The sequence below is a fragment of the Hyla sarda genome, chromosome 1, assembly GCF_029499605.1.
Source record: "Hyla sarda isolate aHylSar1 chromosome 1, aHylSar1.hap1, whole genome shotgun sequence".
Taxonomy (NCBI): Eukaryota; Metazoa; Chordata; class Amphibia; order Anura; family Hylidae; genus Hyla; species Hyla sarda.
Window position 1 is genome coordinate 435,417,570 of NC_079189.1, and position 20,556 is coordinate 435,438,125.

Consider the following 20,556-nt stretch of genomic DNA (forward strand, 5'->3'; position numbering starts at 1 on the left):
ATAGTCTGGTAGTTAATTAAATAGACAAGAATAATCAGAGGTTCAACTCATAACTAATTACATCTGGCGTTGGCCATTTTAATACAGTTTATGGTATTGCGGTTTATTATATTTTATTTTTGTTGCTCTCAAATAAAAGTAAAGTTTTAAGGTCCCCTTTATTGTTCTAAAAGAATGGTCTTGCGGTGATTGCTTCAATCCTTACATGTTGCTCCTCATACCAGGACTTCCACATTGCATCTTTCAGTAGGACAATGCTCACCCACACACAGCAAGGGTCTCAGAGGAATATATCTGCCAGATTTCAGCACTTCCTTGGTCTGCCTGCTTACTGGATTTTTTGCCAAGCAAGCATTTATGGTGAGTTAGCTTCAGCAAGTATAAGGCTGGGTTAGAAACGTGGAATTTCCGGGCAGAATTTCTGCTGGAGATCAAGCTGGTGGCACTAGGACCGCACGGACTGCATTGCCATCCCCATAGATGTCAATGCATTTCTGAGCAGATCTCCCAAAAGATCCACCCAGAAATGCATTGCCGACTATGGGGACGGCAATGCAGTCCGTTCGGTCTTCGTGCCACCGGCTAAATCTCCGACAGAAATTCTGCCCAGAGATTCCGTAGTGTGAATATAGCTTAAGTGTGCAGCATCTACTGCAGTTTTTATGGACAGAGTTGCCCCTAATATGCCTTACAGAACCAGTCTGCCTTCATGCCCAACCCTATCTCTTGTATCCAGGCTAGGGATACCCAGGATAGGGAACTCCTTTGAATTGTACAGCCCCCCCCCTCAATAAATAATTTTACTCTAATATTTAACCCCTTAAGGACCGGGGTTTTTTCCGTTTTTGCATTTTCGTTTTTTGCTCCTTGCCTTTAAAAAATCATAACTCTTTCAATGTTGCACCTAAAAATCCATATTATGGCTTATTTTTTGTGCCACCAATTCTACTTTGTAATGACCTCAGTCATTGTGCCCAAAAATCTACGGTGAAACGGAAAAAAAAAATCATTGTGCGACAAAATTGAAAGAAAAAAAAACGCTGTTTTGTAACTTTTGGGGGCTTCCGTTTCTACGTAGTACATTTTTCGGTAAAAATGACACCTGATATTTATTCTGTAGGTCCATACGGTTAAAATTATACCCTACTTATATAGGTTTGATTTTGTCGTACTTCTGGAAAAAAATCATAACTTCATGCAGGAAAATTAATACGTTTAAAATTGTAATTTCTGACCCCTATAACTTTATTTTTCCGTGTATGGGGCGGTATGAGGGCTCATTTTTTTGCGGTACCATTTTTGCATTGATAGGACTTATTGATCACTTTTTATTAATTTTTTCATGATATTAAAAAGTGACCAAAAATGCACTATTTTGGACTTTGGAATTTTTTTACGCGCACGCCATTGACCATGCGGTTTAATTAACGATATATTTTTATAATTCGGACATTTCCGCACGCGGTGATACCATATATGTTTATTTTTATTTACACTTTTTTATGGGAAAAGGGGGGGGGGGCGATTCAAAGTTAATAGGGAAGAGGTTAAATTATATTTATTCACTTTTTTTTTTCCCCACTTTTTTTTATTGCAGTGTTATAGCTCCCATAGGGACCTATAACACTGCACACACTGATCTTTATCATTGATCACTGGTTTCTCATAAGAAACCAGTAATCGATGATTCTGCTCAGGCACTGAGCAGTCATTCGCCGATCGGACAGCGAGGAGGCAGGTAGTGGCCGATTTCGCTGCGGCTATCCCGAACAGCCCACTGAGCTAACCGGCATGCTTTCAGTTTCACTTTAGACGCGGCGTTCACCGCATCTAAAGAGTTAATAGCGTGCGGCACAGCGATCAATGCCACGCGCCATTAGCCACGGGTCCCGGCCGTTGTTAGAGGCCGGGCCCGACCCGCTATGACGCGGGGCCACGCCGTGGCCCTGCGTTATAGATCGGGAGTGGACACATGACGTTCCAGTACGTCATGTGTCCTTAAGGGGTTAAATCACTAACATATTTTACCATTACAATCACGCATATTGGCGGAGATTTATCAAAACCTGTCCAAAGGAAAAGTTGTTGAGTTGCCCATAGCAACCAATCAGATCACTTCTTTCATTTTACAGAGCACTTTTATTTATTTTTTTATGAAATGAATAAAAAGAAATCTGATTGGTTGCTATGGGCAACTCAGCAACTTTTCCTCTGGACAGGTTTTAATAAATCTCCCCCACTAAGTATAATTCAATTCCAGTAACAACTCCTTTTTTGTGAATTAATGGAATATTGCAGGTTGCCAGAAATGTTCCTAGAAAACGATGACCACAACGTTTTTTTTTTTGACAAACCACTGCCAGATCAACATATTCAAACTTTACACTCATGACCTCTGCAACCAATTGGTCTTGTGTGATTTGTGCCAAGGTGTAAAAGATCCTAGGGGAAGATTTACCAAAACCGTAAGGCTATGTTCACATGGGCAAAGTCTGCACTGAAAATTTCAGACAAAATATGCTGGCGTAGGAGCGCTCGGAAATGTCCTAACGTGTGACATGTCTATTCCTTCTGCAGAATCTGGATGTTTCTGCTGCGGAAATGTCACCGTGTGCACAACGCAACAGAATCCCCTTGATATGGGATTCCACATGGAAATTCCATCATGTGAAAATACCCTCAGAGAAACTGTCTTTGTTGCTTATAGCAACCAATCATGACTCTGCTTTGATTTAACCAGAGCAGCTCTGATTGGCTGCTTTCAGAAAAGACAATTGTTCTGTTTTGATCAATGAGGCCCATACTTCCCATTCAGATGCACTAAATTGGTATCAAAGCACATTCACTATAAGAAAATCTTCTTGAGCATATAGATTTTTATTTAAAAATGCCAGTCATTTATGCCGGTGTGAGGTAACCTCCACAACAATTTTTATAGCTTATTCAGCATGTCTACAACAGATAGAGAGTTAGAGTTTAACTTGTTTCCCTTGGAGTGGCTTTATCAGCGAGAGAAATATTCTAATCTGGCTTTAAGTCGCTCTTTGAGCTCTGGAGGGAGTAGTTGACTCTGCATGTCCTTGGCTCCCCGTATTCCCTCATGTGCCTCTTTGAACAAATCTGCTCCAATTGCTTCTTCCACTCTTTGCTTCCAAGCTGCCAATTTGGGTTTGTCCTCAAAGACATCAATTCCAGCCCCAACTGGCTGTAACAAAAAATACAACCAAAAAAAAACAAGATTAGACAGATATTTTAGATGTGCCAGAATTAGGGCAAAAATTGTCTTACATGACGTGCCACACATTATTTTTAAGTTGTAGACACTTTATCACCGAGTTCAAAAAGGGTACACAGCCTCAATACAAAAGCGTGGTGCACCAAATATGTGTTAAGATTCTGGAGCAATTTAAGCCAATTTGTCTAAGCTAATTGTATATGACATGTTTATCAAACAGCCTGAGCCAAGACTCATATTCTCAGTCTACCTGGTCAGTTTAGTAAATCTGAGCCCATGTGTGTAAAAAGCTGGAAAATGACAGTTTGACAGAATGACAGTCAAGTAGCCATCAGTTAAAAGTAAGGATCAGTGGTCCTGTGTGTGCATGAGAAGTAGCACTACTTCTGGTCATTACATAGTGAATATATGCTATTTTTCATCAATTTACCATTTTAGTTGAGACTATTTTATGATTTATATGATAATCAGCAGAAGAGAACATCTATTCCCCTACATCCATGGCCACCTCTGCCATGAGGTGAATTGAGCATCTTGCCTCAGATGGCAGATTGTGAAGCCTAGGTCCCCACCATCAGGACAGTGATAGTAGCTCTGCATGGAGTAGGAGAACAGTAAATCAACGATAGTCTGCCATTTCTTCTCTTCCCTCCTGGAGGCCGTAAGCAGCACAGTGCATGGAAGATGTTGTCAGTCATTAAGTGCGCCCTACACCTGGCATAAGAGGAAAGGACTGTGGTGATATTATTGGGCATATGTATAATTAAGGGTTTCAGTATTATTATTATTATTATTTTTTTTTTTTAAGCAACAGCACAATGGCAATATGTATGGTGGTATTTATTACATGCGCAGTGGTAACTGTATGACTTCTACACAGGAGGTTCATAGTCCACTTTGTTCACACTGGTTTACACCACAGATATTATTCACACAAACCTTTAACTATGGTTCAATCTGGCTGAGGGGCGAGGAGGGATGTTGCCATCGACATTGCAAATGTATTTATTTATTGCCTCAGATAATGTAGCAGAGAATCTATAATCAGCCCTGTCCACATCTGAATAGTACAACAGCATGATGGGGATTTTAGAGCAGTACTAAGCAGTGTAATCTGTGAATCATGCACTGCTGTGGAATATATTGCTTACTAGAAGCTTTCAGCACCTGTAGGAAAATCTCTGTAATAAATTGTACTGCAACAATTTTGCTTGTAATATTGTGTGGGATTTAAATGGCCACAAACCTTCTTAAAAACTTTATAGAAATCAAGAGGTCAACAATAAAGTTACCACAAAGTATTTATTTACTCACCTGCATAATCTCTACAATAGCCACCAAGTCTGCAATGGAGATCTCATCTCCAACAAAGAATAGTTTGTCCTGCAGGAACTTATCTTGAATAGCTGTCAAAGTGGCATTAAACTCACAAAGAGCAGGATTTAACTTCTCAGGAGGGGCTTCATGACCAAGAAGAAACAGGGTCATGGCCTGAAGAAAGAAAAATAACTCACTTAAGAAAGGATATGCATAACACAGATTATGATAATAAAGAATTTATTCTTATTAATAATACATTTCGTTATATAATAAATAATAATATTAATACTATAAAACAAACTAATTAGTCCCTGTACACCACCACAATAGATTTGACAATATAATATCCAGTATATGGCTCATTTGTTTATTTAAAAAAAAAAAAAACACAAACAAAAAACATTTAAAATCACATTTAGAAAGAATGCATGTGTGTATGTGAAAGGCATAAACAGATTTTTATAAATTTTGAATTTACACCAATACCACATTACCCATCAAAACTGAGTCATTGGGGGACATGTATCAAAGATTTTACCCGTTTTGTGTGTATTTTTTTGCGCAAAATTTTGCGCAAGCCCTTTTTTTTGCGCATTTTTTTGCGCCTGTTTTGGTAGAGCATGTCCTCCAGATGTGGCCGAATCAGGGTACCTTGGAGTGACATCTATAGTACACATGGATTTATTAACTGCGTACTTTTCCTTTACACCAAAAATTTTGCCGCAAGAGCTGTTTTTTTTCCCCCCCAAATACAACCCATCTTGGACTTAACATAGCAAGATGCTCTAAATCATCTATTCTATTTTCCAAAGAGTGGATTGAGGAGATTACTATATTTACCCGCAATTTATGAAGCTCATTGCACTTGATTGATAAATTTAGCGCTTCTGCTCATAATTTAGAATTCGGGAAAAGAGGTAAACTGCTTCTACCATACACAAATAATGATACATGTCCCCCATTGTGTTTTTCTAGAACCATGAGTAAATAATACAGACTGTCTACAGCAGTCTTTCCCAACCAGTGTGCCTCCAGCTGTTGCAAAACTACAACTCCCAGCATGCCCGGACAGCCTTCGGCTGTCCGGGCATGCTGGGAATTGTAGTTTTGCAACAGCTGGAGGCACACTGGTTGGGAAAGACTGGTCTACAGTATTGTTCAGCCAGATTCCCCTTTTCCCTACTCCCAGAAAATAATAAAATCCTTTGCATACCCCACAGGTACTGTGGATATCTCATTCTCCATTGGTCCCGGAATGCTGTCACAAACATGTAAAGGGAAAAATGGCCTAATACTACTGTGCTTTTCTTGTCCACAGTGACAGACAGAACAAATGCTCTTCTGGAAGTAGAGGTGGTAATATTCTCTAGGAGTGCACCCTCACTTAGATGAATGAATGGGGCAACCCATATTCTATGTTATCAATATAATAATCATCAATATCCCCCAAAAACCTTATCATCTGCATGCAAATGCAGTTCTATAAACACATGCTTACCTTGATCCAAAAGAGTTTGGACCCATGTGGACGAGTATTCGTATGCTGCCAAGCGAGATACTCATCTACACGAGCACGTTTCTGGAGGTCTGACGGATACCAATGATCTGGGGTCTTATACTTGTTAGCTAGATAAAGGAGCATGGCAGTGCTGGTAAAGAGAAAGAAATACACATTTATAAAAGTAGTTTTATGCCCTCTGTAATATATACACATACAGCATTAAAGGGGTTATCCAGGAATTTTTTTTTTATATATTATATAAAAAAAAAAAAATATATATATATTATATATCTATATATCTATATCTATATATCTATATCTATATCTCTATATCTCTATATCTCTATATCTCTATATCTCTATATCTATATCTCTCAACTGGCTCCAGAAAGTTAAACAGATTTGTAAATTACTTCTATTAAAAAATCTTAATCCTTTCAGTACTTATGAGCTTCTGAAGTTAAGGTTGTCCTCTCTGATTACACCTGTCTCGGGAAAAGCCCAGTTTAGAAGCAAATCCCTATAGCAAACCTCTTCTAAACTGGGCGTTTCCCCGAGACAGGTGTCATCAGAGAGCACTTAGACAAAAAAGAACAACCTTAACTTCAGAAGCTCATAAGTATTGAAAGGATTAAGATTTTTTAATAGAAGTAATTTACAAATCTGTTTAACTTTCCGGAGCCAGTTGATATATAAAAAAAAAAAAGTTTTTTCCTGGAATACCCCTTTAATGGAAGTGACAGCTTCTTAATTCTGGATTACAAGACAGTCAGGGGGGGGGGCTACTACTAAGAGTAGACAAAATGTTACTATAGAATTTCCTGCAATTACATTTTATATCCGGAGTATTCCATAACCTCAGCGTTCTCATCTTTTAGTTCATTGGGTTTCCCATGTTGTCCCAACATGACATTTGGCTGAAGATACATGGTATTATGGTTATAGATGAGTGAATTTACAGTAAATTCGATTCATCACGAACTTCTTGGCTCGGCAGTTGATGACTTTTCCTGCATAAATGAGTTCAGCTTTCAGGTGCTCCGATGGGCTGGAAAAGGTGGATACAGTCCTAGGAGACTCTTTCCTAGGAATGTATCCACCTTTTCCAGCCCACCGGAGCACCTGAAAGCTGAACTAATTTATGCAGGAAAAGTCATCAACTGCCGAGCCGAGAAGTTCGTGACGAATCGAATTTACTGTAAGTTCGCTCATCTCTAATTATGGTAACCGTGTATAAGAAGCATAAGGTGACAGTGTCCAAGCACTCACACTACTGCACATCAGATATGTAGCATTGTACGGGTATGGCTCCTGCATGTATACTACTTTCAATGGATAATTCAGTCTTTATAGATGATATACTTGCAAAAAAATAAAATAAAAAAATTGTCCTCCATTTGAACATAGATTATTTCATGTGTACCTGCACCTAATACATCAGTTTGTTGTACCAACTTATGAATATTAGTGTTGCTCACGAATATTCGCATATGCGAAAAAACGCGAATATTACGAATATGCAAATTTTGCAAATATATGACGAATATTCGCGAAATATTGCGAATTCGAATATGGCCTATGCCGCTCAACACTAATGAATATCCTAGCACTAATGTGTCTGTCTAATAACGCTAACATATGCAGTAGGGGACAGAGCCCTTGCTGAGTGAGCTTAGGATTTGTTTAGCTGCATATTTGTTGCGGAAATTTTTACAGCCGAAAATTTATTACATTCATATGAATGGGATGGGAGGGGAGGGGTATGTTTCTGCAGAAAACAAGTAAACGTCTACAAAACCCATTTAGATGAATAGAAAAGTCTCAGAAGTTTCTACAACAAATCTATAGTGTGTAAATGATATCCCCTTCCAGGCAGGACTTCTGGCATTCTGGATTACAGTTTTACTACTGTACATCATCCTTAGCCATATTAGTATCATTAGTTAGGTGGAGCTACAATGACACAAATTACAGTACAAGGCAATTATAATTCTCAGACAACAAATCCAATACATAAATTTAAATAAAGTCGCAAGTTAATCCAAGATAAAAGGAGAAGCAAGGAAGGATTTGTATTATTTATTAGGCAATTTCAATGTACTACAAGCAGTTACTCAATAGTACAGCACTAGAGTAAGAAGATTGCCTTCAGGGAGAGGAAACAATCCAACAATATGAATAGTTTTCCTGTGCATTGTTCTTTCCCCTTAGATAAGCAGCGCCTGGAAACGCTTTACCTGCTTCTATCGCACTAAAATTACATACTGAACCATACATTATAATGGGGGAATCAGTGCAGGAAACCTTAGGCTGGGCGCACATTGCGGTTCCCGTATACGGCTGGGAGGAGGGAGGGGTGGGCGGGGCTTAATTGCGGCACCCGCACTCAGCCGTATAGGGAATCGTAGTTAATGTATGTCTATGAGCTGACCACGTTTTTGCCTGCGGTCGGGAAACCGCATACGGACGAAAAAGCAGCCGACCGGAGGCTGCAGTTCACTCCGGTCGACTCATAGACATACATTAACTACGGTTCCCTTTACGGCTGAGTGCGGGCGCCGTGATTAAGCCCCGCCCACCCCTCCTCCCAGCCGTATACGGGAACCGTAATAACAAACCGTAGTGTGAACCCAGCCTTAGCTTTATAAACAGCTAAAAGATTCTTCACCTCTCCGACATTGTGAAGTCTCCATCCTTGAGAGCTGGTACCTTACGGAGTGGATTCACCTTACCAAAATCTTCAGCCATCGTTTCCCCTAAAGAAAATGAACAAAATTTTTTACCTGTATTGTGAAATAAATCAACATCACCAGAAAAATACCCTAAAAAAATGTGTCACTATATTTGTTCATTTTAACAATTTGGTCAGAATATATTCCACTTGCCTCAATGTAACAAGGCCATCTTTTTGTCAGATTCATACAATTTCATACCTGTGAAAAGCATATAAGCAGTAACAGGCCTCGTGTGTGAAAACCCTCAGATGATATTCTTGTCACCAATAGCAAGGAGTACAGGTTTAGAATTAAAGCACAATGGCAAATGGTACATGAACACCGATTATCACGAGCAATTAGAATTTTGATACACGAAAACAAGGGGGCAGCCATTTAACCCCTTAAGGACCAGGGGTTTTTCCGTTTTTGCATTTTCGTTTTTTGCTCCTTGCCTTTAAAAAATCATCACTCTTTCAATTTTGCACCTAAAAATCCATATGATTGCTTATTTTTTGCGCCACCAATTCTACTTTGTAATGACGTCAGTCATTTTGGCCAAAAATCTACGGTGAAACAGAAAAAAAATCATTGTGCGACAAAATTTTAAAAAAACGCAGTTTTGTAACTTTTTGGGGCTTCCGTTTCTACGTAGTACATTTTTCGGTAAAAATGACACATCTTTATTCTGTAGGTCCATACGATTAAAATGATACCCTACTTATATAGGTTTGATTTTGTCGTACTTCTGGAAAAAATCATAACTACATGCAGGAAAATTAATACTGTTACGCCGAGCGCTCCGGGTCCCCGCTCCTCCCCGGAGCGCTCGCAGTGTCTTCCTGTTCACAGCGCCCCGGTCAGATCCGCTGACCGGGAGCGCTGCTATAATGTCCCTAGCCGGGATGCTCGCGGTTCGCATCCCAGCCCGCTTACCAGACACGTTCCCCCGTCTGTACTGTCCCGCGCGGCTCTCTGCGATTTAAAGGGCCGGTGCGCCGCTGATTGGCACCTGGTTCCAATTAGTGTATTCACCTGTGCACTTCCCTATATAACCTCACTTCCCCTTCCCTTCCTTGCCGGATCTTGTTGCCATTGAAAGCGTTCTTTGTATGTCCCAAGCCAGTGTTCCAGACCTCTTGCCGTTGCCTCTGACTACGACCCTTGCTGCCTGCCCTGACCTTCTGCTACGTCCGACCTTGCTCTTGCCTAATCCCTTGTACCGCGCCTATCTCAGCAGTCAGAGAGGTTGAGCCGTTGCCGGTGGGTACGACATGGTTGCTACCGCTGCTGCAAGACCATCCCGCTTTGCGGCGGGCTCTGGTGAATACCAGTAGCAACTTAGAACTGGTTCACCGGTACGGTCCACGCCAATCCCTCTCTGACACAGAGGTTCCACCTCCAGCCTGCCGAATCCTGACAAATACGTTTAAAATTGTCATCTTCTGACCCCTATAACTTTTTTACTTTTCCGTGTATGGGGCGGTCTGAGGGCTAATTTTTTGTACCGTGATCTGAAGTTTTTAACGGTACCATTTTTGCATTGATAGGACTTATTGATCGCTTTTTATTCATTTTTAAATTATATAAAAAGTGACCAAAAATGCACTATTTTGGATTTTTGCGCGTACGCCATTGACCGAGCGGTTTAATTAATGATATATTTTTATAATTCGGACATTTCCGCATGCGGTGATACCATATGTTTATTTTTATTTACCCTTTTTTTTTTTTTTTTATGGGAAAAGGGGGGTGATTCAAACTTTTAATAGGGGAGGGGTTAAATTATATTCATTCACTTTTTTTTTTTTTTTTTTTGCAGTGTTATAGCTCCCATAGGGGGCTATAACACTGCACACACTGATCTTTATCATTGATCACTGGTTTCTCATAGGAAACCAGTGATCGATTATTCTGCCGCATGACTGCTCATGCCTGGATCTCAGGCACTGAGCAGTCATTCGGCGATCGGACAGCGAGGAGGCAGGTAGGGGCCCTCCCGCTGTCCTGTAAGCTGTTCGGGATGCCGCGATTTCGCCGCGGCTATCCCGAACAGCCCACTGAGTTAACCGGCAGCTTTCACTTTCGCTTTTAGCCGCGCGGCTCAGCTCTGAGCGCGCGGCTAAAGGGTTAATAGCGCGCAGCGCCGCGATCGGCGTTGCGCGCTATTTGCGGCGGGCCCCGGCTTCACTATGACGCCGGGCCCACCGTGATATGATGCGGGGTTACCGTGTAACCCCGCGTTATATCACCGGAGCAGGACCAAGGACGTACCGGTACGTCCTTGGTCCTTAAGGGGTTAAGCATGAAAAGTTGTCTGGGACTTGTAGTTCTCTGCGTTTATTCTTAAAGGGTTTTCTGGGCAAAATGTATTGATCAGAATAGATCATAGTGCAGCTCCATTCTCATTCACTTCAATGGGAGCTGAGCTGCAGTAACCAAGTTTGGCCACTACAAAATGGACAGAGCTGTCACCGCAGGTCAGGTGTTAGAGATGGAAATAACAGATACAATACCAGAAGTAGGATGGCAGTGTTTTAGAAAAGAACCTAGAACCCATCCCTCCCCCTTCTTCCCCTGTTGTAACTAGAAGTTTGTCATATCGGCCTTAGAAAAGAGGGCTAGATATTGTCTTATAAAGAGCAAGATCAAAAAGGTGAAATAGTTATCCTCAGGAAAAAGCAGCTGCAATATATATGCAATAGATATATCGTGTGCCCATAATAATATGCTCTTGCGGATGGCAGCTGCCCAAATGTGAAGGACCCTTTAAGTGGGGAGAGACTTGTAGCGTGTTGGTCATCCATCATTTTAGAAGGGCAGACACACCACTTTAAAGATATCATTAGATCATTTTCCATGCCTCATGAAACCATAAGCAGTCCCAGGGACAATGGAAAATCAGGCGAGAGCAATGAACATTTAGGACAACTATGACTACCTGTAGGAGACAGGGGCGGACTGACCAGCTGGTCCAATCGGACGTTGTCCCAGGGCCCGGCCTGGTGAAGGGCCCGCTGCCACTTAGGACCGGGATCGTCCCGGATCCCCAGCAGACAGCACTGACTTCTCCTGTATGTGCGGTACACGCACATATAGCAGAACACGTCTCCTCTGTGTGAGCCGCATCTGCAGCTTACATAGAGGAGACGTGACCTCCACCCCCACTCATCACTCATCGGCGCCTGCACTGTGTAGGGGAGAAGACGCGGGCTCCTGCTGCTGAGGAGATCGCTGCGTGGGATATCAAGTGAGCATTTATTTAATTATTTTTTTAACCATTCAAGGGGTGGTGGGCTTAACTGCTACCTACACCTATATAAGGGGGGGGGGAATTAACTGCCATGCTGCCTATACCTATGGGGAAAGGGCGGGGTGGGTTAACTGCTGCCTATACCTATGGGGTAAGGGGGAGGATTAACTGCTGCCTATACCTACAGGGAAGGGGGGGGGGTTTACCTAACTTTACACCTGGATGCCTAACTATGTACATACATAGCTGCCTAACTACCTAGCTAGCCCCCTACTTCCTTACCTGGCTAGTCACCTACCTACATATCTGGCTTCCTGATCTACCTACCTAGTTACCTATTTACCTGACTACTTACCTACCTGCCCTTTTGCTGTGCGGGACACCAAGGAGGGCATTATTACAGTTTGTGGGCCTATAGATGGGCAGATTTTGTAGAGGAGGGGATGACACTGAAAAAATGTAGAGTGACACGTTTGTCCTGCAGATGTTAAGAAATCCACATGTGGGTCTGATCCGGACGGTGAAGAAAATGAAAGAGGACGCTGCCGATCAGAAAAGACGTAATTGGGAGTCCCAAAATGTAACTAATCACATATGGTGTACAGCTGATATCTACCTCCATATGGTCCTGTATATAATCACTTATATAGTATACAGATCCTGTATAGTATACTGGTCAGTGTATAGTGGTTTTATTCAGTACAGTATGGCGGTTTTATCCAGTTATTGTGTGGTGGTATATATTTACTCCTTGTATACCAGTATTATTGGTCATGGAATTTTACCTACATTAAAGTGTTTCTTACATTAATACATTTTAGATTATTGCGTAAGGGATTTGGGTGGAATAGGGGCGTGGCAGACGATTGACGAGCTGCGGAGCCTCGCAGGGGGCCCTTGCCTTTTTTTTTGGTCAGGGGGCCCCAAGTGTTGTCAGTCCGCCCCTGGTAGGAAGCATTTTGGCTTTAGACCCGGGTGTGATTTAAGCCCTATGAAAATCATAAAAACCATATGTTTTATAGGTATCATGGGGTAAAATCATGTTAAAGTTTTATCGTGGCTGCTAGCAGGTCCTACACAGAAAAAGTGGACAACTGCTAGGTCAATTTACCTAGACCTGAGGAGTAAATTGCCCATAGCATAGGCAAGAGGGTCTAGGCCTGTTACATGTAAATGTATCGGAATACATTTGTAATATGGATCTATGATATGAATGTATACTCATGGGCTTCTTCTTGACAGCAAACTGAATTTCACTTGGATGATAAAATAATTGAAAATACAGATGTATTGCAGATCTAGGACATATGCATCTGTATTTTAACCTTTCTATAGACTTTAATGGGTTTATTCACCTGCAAAAAGAATGAGAGTCGAAGAAGAGTGGTCTCGACTCACTAATGTCCGCTGTAATTAGCCGAAGGACAGACTCTATATAGTGTCTCAAGTGAATGTAAGTGAAATCATTCTTCCTTAAAAGGGGTTATTAGAATTTTGGGGATCTAATTCCTGGATAGTCTCCAGCTCAAAAGTGATGGACCAAATTAGCAGATTGTTTTTAAGGCAATGTGGGATATCTGGCTTTTTCAGATGTAAAAGGGTCATCAGATCTATGGTCTTTAAAAAAAGACTGGACATACATTTTAGTAAGCAGTCAGATGAAGGATTGGCTATTTGACAGCTCTTTCTCTCGACCCCCCCCCCCCCCCCCCCCATATGCAAGAGGGTAAAAAAATAAAAATAAAAAACATACCTCTGGTGGTAGCTTATCCCCCTAAGAACAAAAAGCATGATGTAATCCAAAATTGTTTTCTGACACTCCCCAACAGCAAATGTCAGGGAAAAGTTGGGAAGCACCATACACCTTAGTTGGCTAACATTACTGTGTTTGACCAGCTTTACTGAATGAGCGGCAGCTATGTGCACATAGATTTAATTGAATGTGGCAGGTGTTTAAAGAATAAGTTCACACCCATGGGAGGATTAGCTACAGCTCACGATGCAATTGTGTTCTTGGCTCCACATTGTATGAACAGTTGAGGTTTATTATTCTATTACCTTGAGAACAGGTTTACAAACCATAGGTGAGTTTTTACCTGGAATGAACTGGCAACAGAGGCTCCAGGTCAATAAATGCAGTAAAACAATAATCTGCCGTCTCCCCAGAAGTGTTCTGCCATTCTCCAGGAATGGAAAAACAAGCTAATTTCTTACAAAAAAAAAAAAAAAAAAAAGAAATAATAATAATCACACCCGGTTGTGTGTGGTATAATAACTTGGCTCAATTCACTTCAATGTAACTGAACTGCAATACAACACACAACCTGAGGACAGGTGTGGTGCTGTTTTTGGAAGAAATTACCCGTTTTTCCAGTCCTGGATAGCTCTGAGGCTATGTTCACATGGTGGAATGTTGGCTTGGCCAATTTCTGTCCGGAGATTCCACCGACATCGGAGCATCGGCAGAACATGCGGGCGCTAGGACTTCTTGCAAATGTGCAGTCTCATAGACAGCAATGCATTTCTGTGTGGACTCTGAAGAAAAACAGACATGACTGGTGCGGAAATTCTTCCATGTGAACAGCGCAGTAGAATCCCATTGAAATCAATGGGAAATTCCATCGTATGAACATAGCCTTAATGTGCCAACTTACTACAACTACCAGACCTTTCCAAACAAACAGTTATGTGGGTACATCCATGTACACACTACATTAGTGTGATATAGTTTTATTAATATTAGGCATTATACAAGATATATCAACTATGAATATGTTCAGACATTGGACTTAAAGGGGTACTCCACTGGCCAGCGTTTGGAATGTTCTGAACTCTGTTTCCGTGATGCGGGTGTCGGCCATGCCCCTTATGACATCACTGACATGCCCCCTCAATGCAGGCCTATGGGAGAGGCATGATGGCCATCAAGACCCTCCCATAAACTTGCATTGAGGGGGCGTGGCTGTGAGGTCTCGACGGGCGTGGCCGACCCTCGCAGAACAAAAACAGCGTTCGGAACATTTACTTCGGAACGCTGGCCAGTGGAGTACCCTTTTAAAGGGAACTGGTCATTAGTTTTATGATGACTGCGGACAGCATAAAACCCCTTGATTCCCATGTCAGTCAAGCCAGCTGGACGGGGAGCAGTCACCAGGACCAATCTCAATGACTAATTACTCAGGTCCCAGCGCCATTTTTAAACTATTACTACTCTGAAACACCCAGCGTGTCTCAAAGTAATTCATGGATCGTGCTGCCTGCACTAGTTTTATGCTACTGGCAGTTTGGGCTGATGGCAGGTTTCCTTTAAAATCTGCCATGTTCTCTTCTGAACCTGGTTCTATTGGACCAATATCAAGTCCATTACTGCTGCTGAACAGTCTCCTACCTAATTCCCCTCCAGCTTTGCCTTTTGTAGGAAAATTCATAAATCAATCTTACATGTATTTCTGTAGAGTACATCAGATTCACACAAGGATTACTCCTATTGTCATTCTACCGACTAATCCTCAGCATTTCTGTCCCAGAGAAGTAACATGACGCTTATTTGCACTGCAGATTTGTTCTTTTCTCCCCAATAGCAAATCTCTGCACGGAAATGTTTCATTGTACGTATTGTAGGCTGCTGTAGAATTTCATGTGGAATTGGGCATGGACATGTGTGTACACCCCATGCTGTAACCTACATTACTATGAGCTTTCAGACATATTAAATATGTTCTATAATATCTGATAAGTACAATTACTCATTGCCACAGTGCTGGTCTACAAAGTAGTCTTTGTTAATATCTGTGCTAGTTTTTCTGTATTGCACTGGAATTAGTAGCTGTACAGAGAACATAACGACACCTAATCCATTGCATGACAGGCAGACAGTGCTCAAGTCCGGCAGGAACTCATCTGGAATGGCGTTCCTGCACTTTTTCCAAAGCAGAAACGCAGCTCCCATTAGCAGGAGTCCTGCAGGACCAGCCCTTAAAGGGGTACTCTGCCCCTAGACATAGGGGATAAGATGTCTGCAGGACCCCCGCGATCGACTGCGGCACCCCAGACATTCAGTGCACGGAGCGTGCTTCGCTCTGTGCTAGATGACTGGTGATGTGGGCAGAGGCTTGTGACGTCACAGTAATGCCCCCTCAATACAAGTCTATGGGAGGGGACAAGCCTGGTGCGGCAGGGAGAACGTGGGGGTCCCCAGCGGCGGGACCCCCGGGATCAGACATCTTATCCCCTATCCTTTGGATTGGGTATAAGATGTCTAGTACCCCTTTAAGTGGAAATCTTGGGCGAGTTCCCAGACTTTTTTTTGCCAGGACTTGACCCCTGCAGACAGAATGATGTTCGATGACACTGCCATGTGGTAATTTATAGTAAACCGCATTTTTGATGATTACTACCGTCCCAAAGCTGCAACATGTGAACCAACAGTTGTGACCTGAAGATTCTAGGCCCCAATGCAAAATCTGTAATAGGGCCCCCTACTATAAAGTCTAATTAATAGCATTGACCTGCTCTTATGGGAATGAGAGACTTTATGGGTCCCCTCCGGCTCCTGAGCCTGGATGCAACCGCACCCCCTATAATTACGCCCCTGATGTGAACACAGACTAAGTGGTAATTGAAAGATGCGTCTGGTCCACACACCTACTGTGCGTTATTCAAGGACTATGCACAATCCACCTTTGTAGCAGATACAAGTGTCACGATGCCGGCTGGCAGGAGGTGGATCCTCTGTGCCAGAGAGGGATAGCGAGGACCGTGCTAGTGGACCGGTTCTAAGACACTACAGGTTTTCACCAGAGCCCGCCGCAAAGCGGGATGGTCTTGCTGCGGCGGTAGTGACCAGGTCGTATCCACTAGCAACGGCTCACCTCTCTGGCTGCTGAAGATAGGCGAGGTACAAGGGAGTAGGCAGAAGCAAAGTCGGACGTAGCAGAAGGTCGGGGGCAGGCGGCAAGGTTCGTAGTCAGGGGAGATAGCAAAGTTCTGGTACACAGGGTATAAACACACAAAAACGCTTTCACTAGGCTCTAGGGCAACAAGATCCGGCAAGGAAGTGCAAGGGAGTAGACTAGATATAGCCAGGAAACAGATGGGAACCAATTAAGCTAATTGGGCCAGGCACCAATCATTGGTGCACTGGCCCTTTAAGTCTCAGGGAGCTGGCGCGCGCGCGCCCTAGAGAGCGGAGCCGCGCGCGCCAGCACATGACCGCAGGAGACGGGAACGGGTAAGTGACCTGGGATGCGATTCGCGAGCGGGCGCGTCCCGCTGTGCGAATCGCATCCCCAACGGCCATGACAGGGCAGCGCTCCCGGTCAGCGCTGACCGGGGAGCTGCAGGGAGAAAGGCGCCGTGAGCGCTCCGGGGAGGAGCGGGGACCCGGAGCGCTAGGCGTAACAGTACCCCCCCCCTTAGGTCTCCCCTTCTCTTTATCGGGTAACTGCCTCCCCTGGGATGAGGACACCGGGAAAGGAAGGAGGGATTCCTCAACGGCAGGCAGAACCGCAGGAGTAGGAATGGGGAGAGAGGGCAGAGGGCGAGACCTGGCACGGGGCAGTGTGACACCAGGACGAGGGCCATGAGGGGACACAGAAGCTTGCCTGGGAGGGGGGGAGGGGCATTTCCTGTGGCAGGCAGAGTCCTTAAAGACCTTAGGGGGACCGGATACAGGAGGAACCACAGAGTTACGGCAAGGGTTACTGGGAACCGGTTTTAGACAGTTCTTGGCACAAGAGGACCCCCAACTCTTGATCTCCCCAGTGGACCAATCCAGGGTTGGGGAATGAAGTTGAAGCCAGGGAAGTCCAAGGAGAATTTCCGAGGTGCAATTGGGGAGGACCAAAAGTTCAATCCTCTCGTGATGAGATCCGATGCTCATAAGAAGGGGCTCCGTGCGGAAACGTATGGTACAGTCCAACCTGGCTCCGTTGACCGCGGAGATGCGGAGTGGCTTGACAAGACGGGTCACCGGAATATGGAATTTATTCACAAAGGACTCCCGAATAAAATTCCCAGAAGCTCCAGAGTCCAGACAGGCCACGGCTGAGAGGGGAGAGCTGGCTGAAGTGGAAATCCGAACAGGCACCGTGAGACGTGGAGAAGCCGACTTGGCATCAAGAGACGCCACACCCACGAGAGCTGAGTGTGAGCGTGCGTTTCCCAGACGTGGAGGACGGATTGGGCAATCCACCAGAAAATGTTCAGTACTGGCACAGTACAAACAAAGATTCTCTTCCTTACGGCGATTCCTCTCTTCCAGGGTCAGGCGAGACCGATCCACTTGCATGGCCTCCTCGGCGGGAGGCCTAGGCGCAGATTGCAGTGGAGACTGTGGGAGAGGTGGCCAGAGATCTAAGTCTTTTTCCTGGCGGAGCTCTTGATGCCTCTCAGAAAAACGCATGTCAATGCGAGTGGCTAGATGAATGAGTTCATGCAGGCTAGCAGGAGTCTCTCGTGCGGCCAGAACATCTTTAATGTTGCTGGATAGGCCTTTTTTAAAGGTCGCGCAGAGAGCCTCATTATTCCAGGAAAGTTCAGAAGCAAGAGTACGGAATTGTATGGCGTACTCGCCAACGGAGGAATTACCCTGGACCAGGTTCAGCAGGGCAGTCTCAGCAGAAGAGGCTCGGGCAGGTTCCTCAAAGACACTTCGAATTTCCGAGAAGAAGGAGTGTACAGAGGCAGTGACGGGGTCATCACGGTCCCAGAGCGGTGTGGCCCATGACAGGGCTTTTCCAGACAGAAGGCTGACTACGAAAGCCACCTTAGACCTTTCAGTAGGAAACTGATCCGACATCATCTCCAGATGCAGGGAACATTGGGAAAGAAAGCCACGGCAAAACTTAGAGTCCCCATTAAATTTGTCCGGCAAAGACAGGCGGAGGCTAGGAGTGGCCACTCGCTGCGGAAGAGGTGCAGGAGCTGGCGGAGGAGATGGTTGCTGCTGCTGTAGCTGAGACTGAATCTGCTGTAGCTGCGACTGGAGTTGCTGAGTCATGGTGGTCAAGTACGACAGCTGGTGATCTTGTTGGGCAATCTGTCGGGCTTGCTGGGCGACCAGTGTGGGGAGGTCGGCGACAACAGGCAGAGGAACTTCAGCGGGATCCATGGCCGGATCTACTGTCACGATGCCGGCTGGCAGGTAGTGGACCCTCTGTGCCAGAGAGGGATTGGCGTGGACCGTGCTAGTGGACCGGTTCTAAGCCACTACTGGTTTTCACCAGAGCCCGCCGCAAAGCGGGATGGTCTTGCTGCGGCGGTAGTGACCAGGTCGTATCCACTAGCAACGGCTCACCTCTCTGGCTGCTGAAGATAGGCGAGGTACAAGGGAGTAGGCAGAAGCAAAGTCGGACGTAGCAGAAGGTCGGGGGCAGGCGGCAAGGTTCGTAGTCAGGGGAGATAGCAAAGTTCTGGTACACAGGGTATAAACACACAAAAACGCTTTCACTAGGCTCTAGGGCAACAAGATCCGGCAAGGAAGTGCAAGGGAGTAGACTAGATATAGCCAGGAAACAGATGGGAACCAATTAAGCTAATTGGGCCAGGCACCAATCATTGGTGCACTGGCCCTTTAAGTCTCAGGGAGCTGGCGCGCGCGCGCCCTAGAGAGCGGAGCCGCGCGCGCCAGCACATGACCGCAGGAGACGGGAACGGGTAAGTGACCTGGGATGCGATTCGCGAGCGGGCGCGTCCCGCTGTGCGAATCGCATCCCCAACGGCCATGACAGGGCAGCGCTCCCGGTCAGCGCTGACCGGGGAGCTGCAGGGAGAAAGGCGCCGTGAGCGCTCCGGGGAGGAGCGGGGACCCGGAGCGCTAGGCGTAACAACAAGTCTCTAAGTTTTATGCCAGTCCCATGATTCTTATATAATAAATAAAAGCAATCACAAGACACTAGACTGACCTTTAAAGAGTCGCACCTCCTGGTATTTGAAAGGAATATTATTTGCCTTTGCGAAGATATAAACGGATCGGCAGGGCTGGGAGAGCAGATCCAGGAAAAGAGTTAGTTCAGACATGTTGCCAGATGATCTCAAACTGAATGTGAGAGGCTCTGGAGAAGGGTTGCTGAATTTCTATGGAGCTTCCACACCCCTGACCTAGAGTTCCGCCCACTCACTTAGTTAGTTACCCTTACCCTACTTGTGGCTCAGCTACATATTACTCTGGAGATATAATGTAAGACACCTTAAATGTATTCAGCAAAATATCTTATGCAACAACTTCCTGCAGGGCTGTAATAGATGTTTCCTTCACACAGAGCAATAGTTTCTTCTAAAATCCAGTATTTTATTGATATGTTACAAAAATAAACATTTTAATATAAATGAATTCAGTTAAAGGAGACCTTATCTGCCCTGTTTACAGGGCATTATACATGTGGGTCTGAGGGATGGAACACACTACGTTTTGGCCCCCGTTAATCGTATCTGCCGGCATCCCGCCGAAAACATGATACTGACTAGAGATGAGCGAACTTACAGTAAATTCGATTCGTCACGAACTTCTCCGCTCGGCAGTTGATGACTTTTC

General features: G+C 44.3%; 1 protein-coding gene across 1 annotated transcript; it reads right to left on the reverse strand.

The window, feature by feature from the left end:
• Nucleotides 1–2,856: 2,856 nt before the first annotated feature.
• GSTT4 (glutathione S-transferase theta 4) lies at nt 2,857–20,085 on the reverse strand. The gene is made up of 5 exons (XM_056531193.1): nt 19,928–20,085; nt 8,725–8,812; nt 6,054–6,204; nt 4,550–4,726; nt 2,857–3,205 (listed from the first exon to the last, which is right to left on the reverse strand). Exons 1-5 carry the CDS (start codon nt 20,040–20,042, stop codon nt 3,005–3,007), a joined length of 732 nt encoding a protein of 243 aa, XP_056387168.1. The 5' UTR covers nt 20,043–20,085; the 3' UTR covers nt 2,857–3,004.
• Nucleotides 20,086–20,556: the final 471 nt, after the last annotated feature.

What these genes read in the sequence shown, in the direction of transcription:
- GSTT4 (XM_056531193.1), bottom strand. Translation starts at nt 20,042, where the DNA reads ATGTCTGAACTAACTCTTTTCCTGGATCTGCTCTCCCAGCCCTGCCGA. An exon ending in CCAAACTCTTTTGGATCAAG is followed by an intron (nt 4,727 to 6,053) that starts GTAAGCATGTGT and finishes TTCTTTCTTCAG; the next exon opens with GCCATGACCCTGTTTCTTCT. An exon ending in CTATTGTAGAGATTATGCAG is followed by an intron (nt 3,206 to 4,549) that starts GTGAGTAAATAA and finishes TTTTTGTTACAG; the next exon opens with CCAGTTGGGGCTGGAATTGA.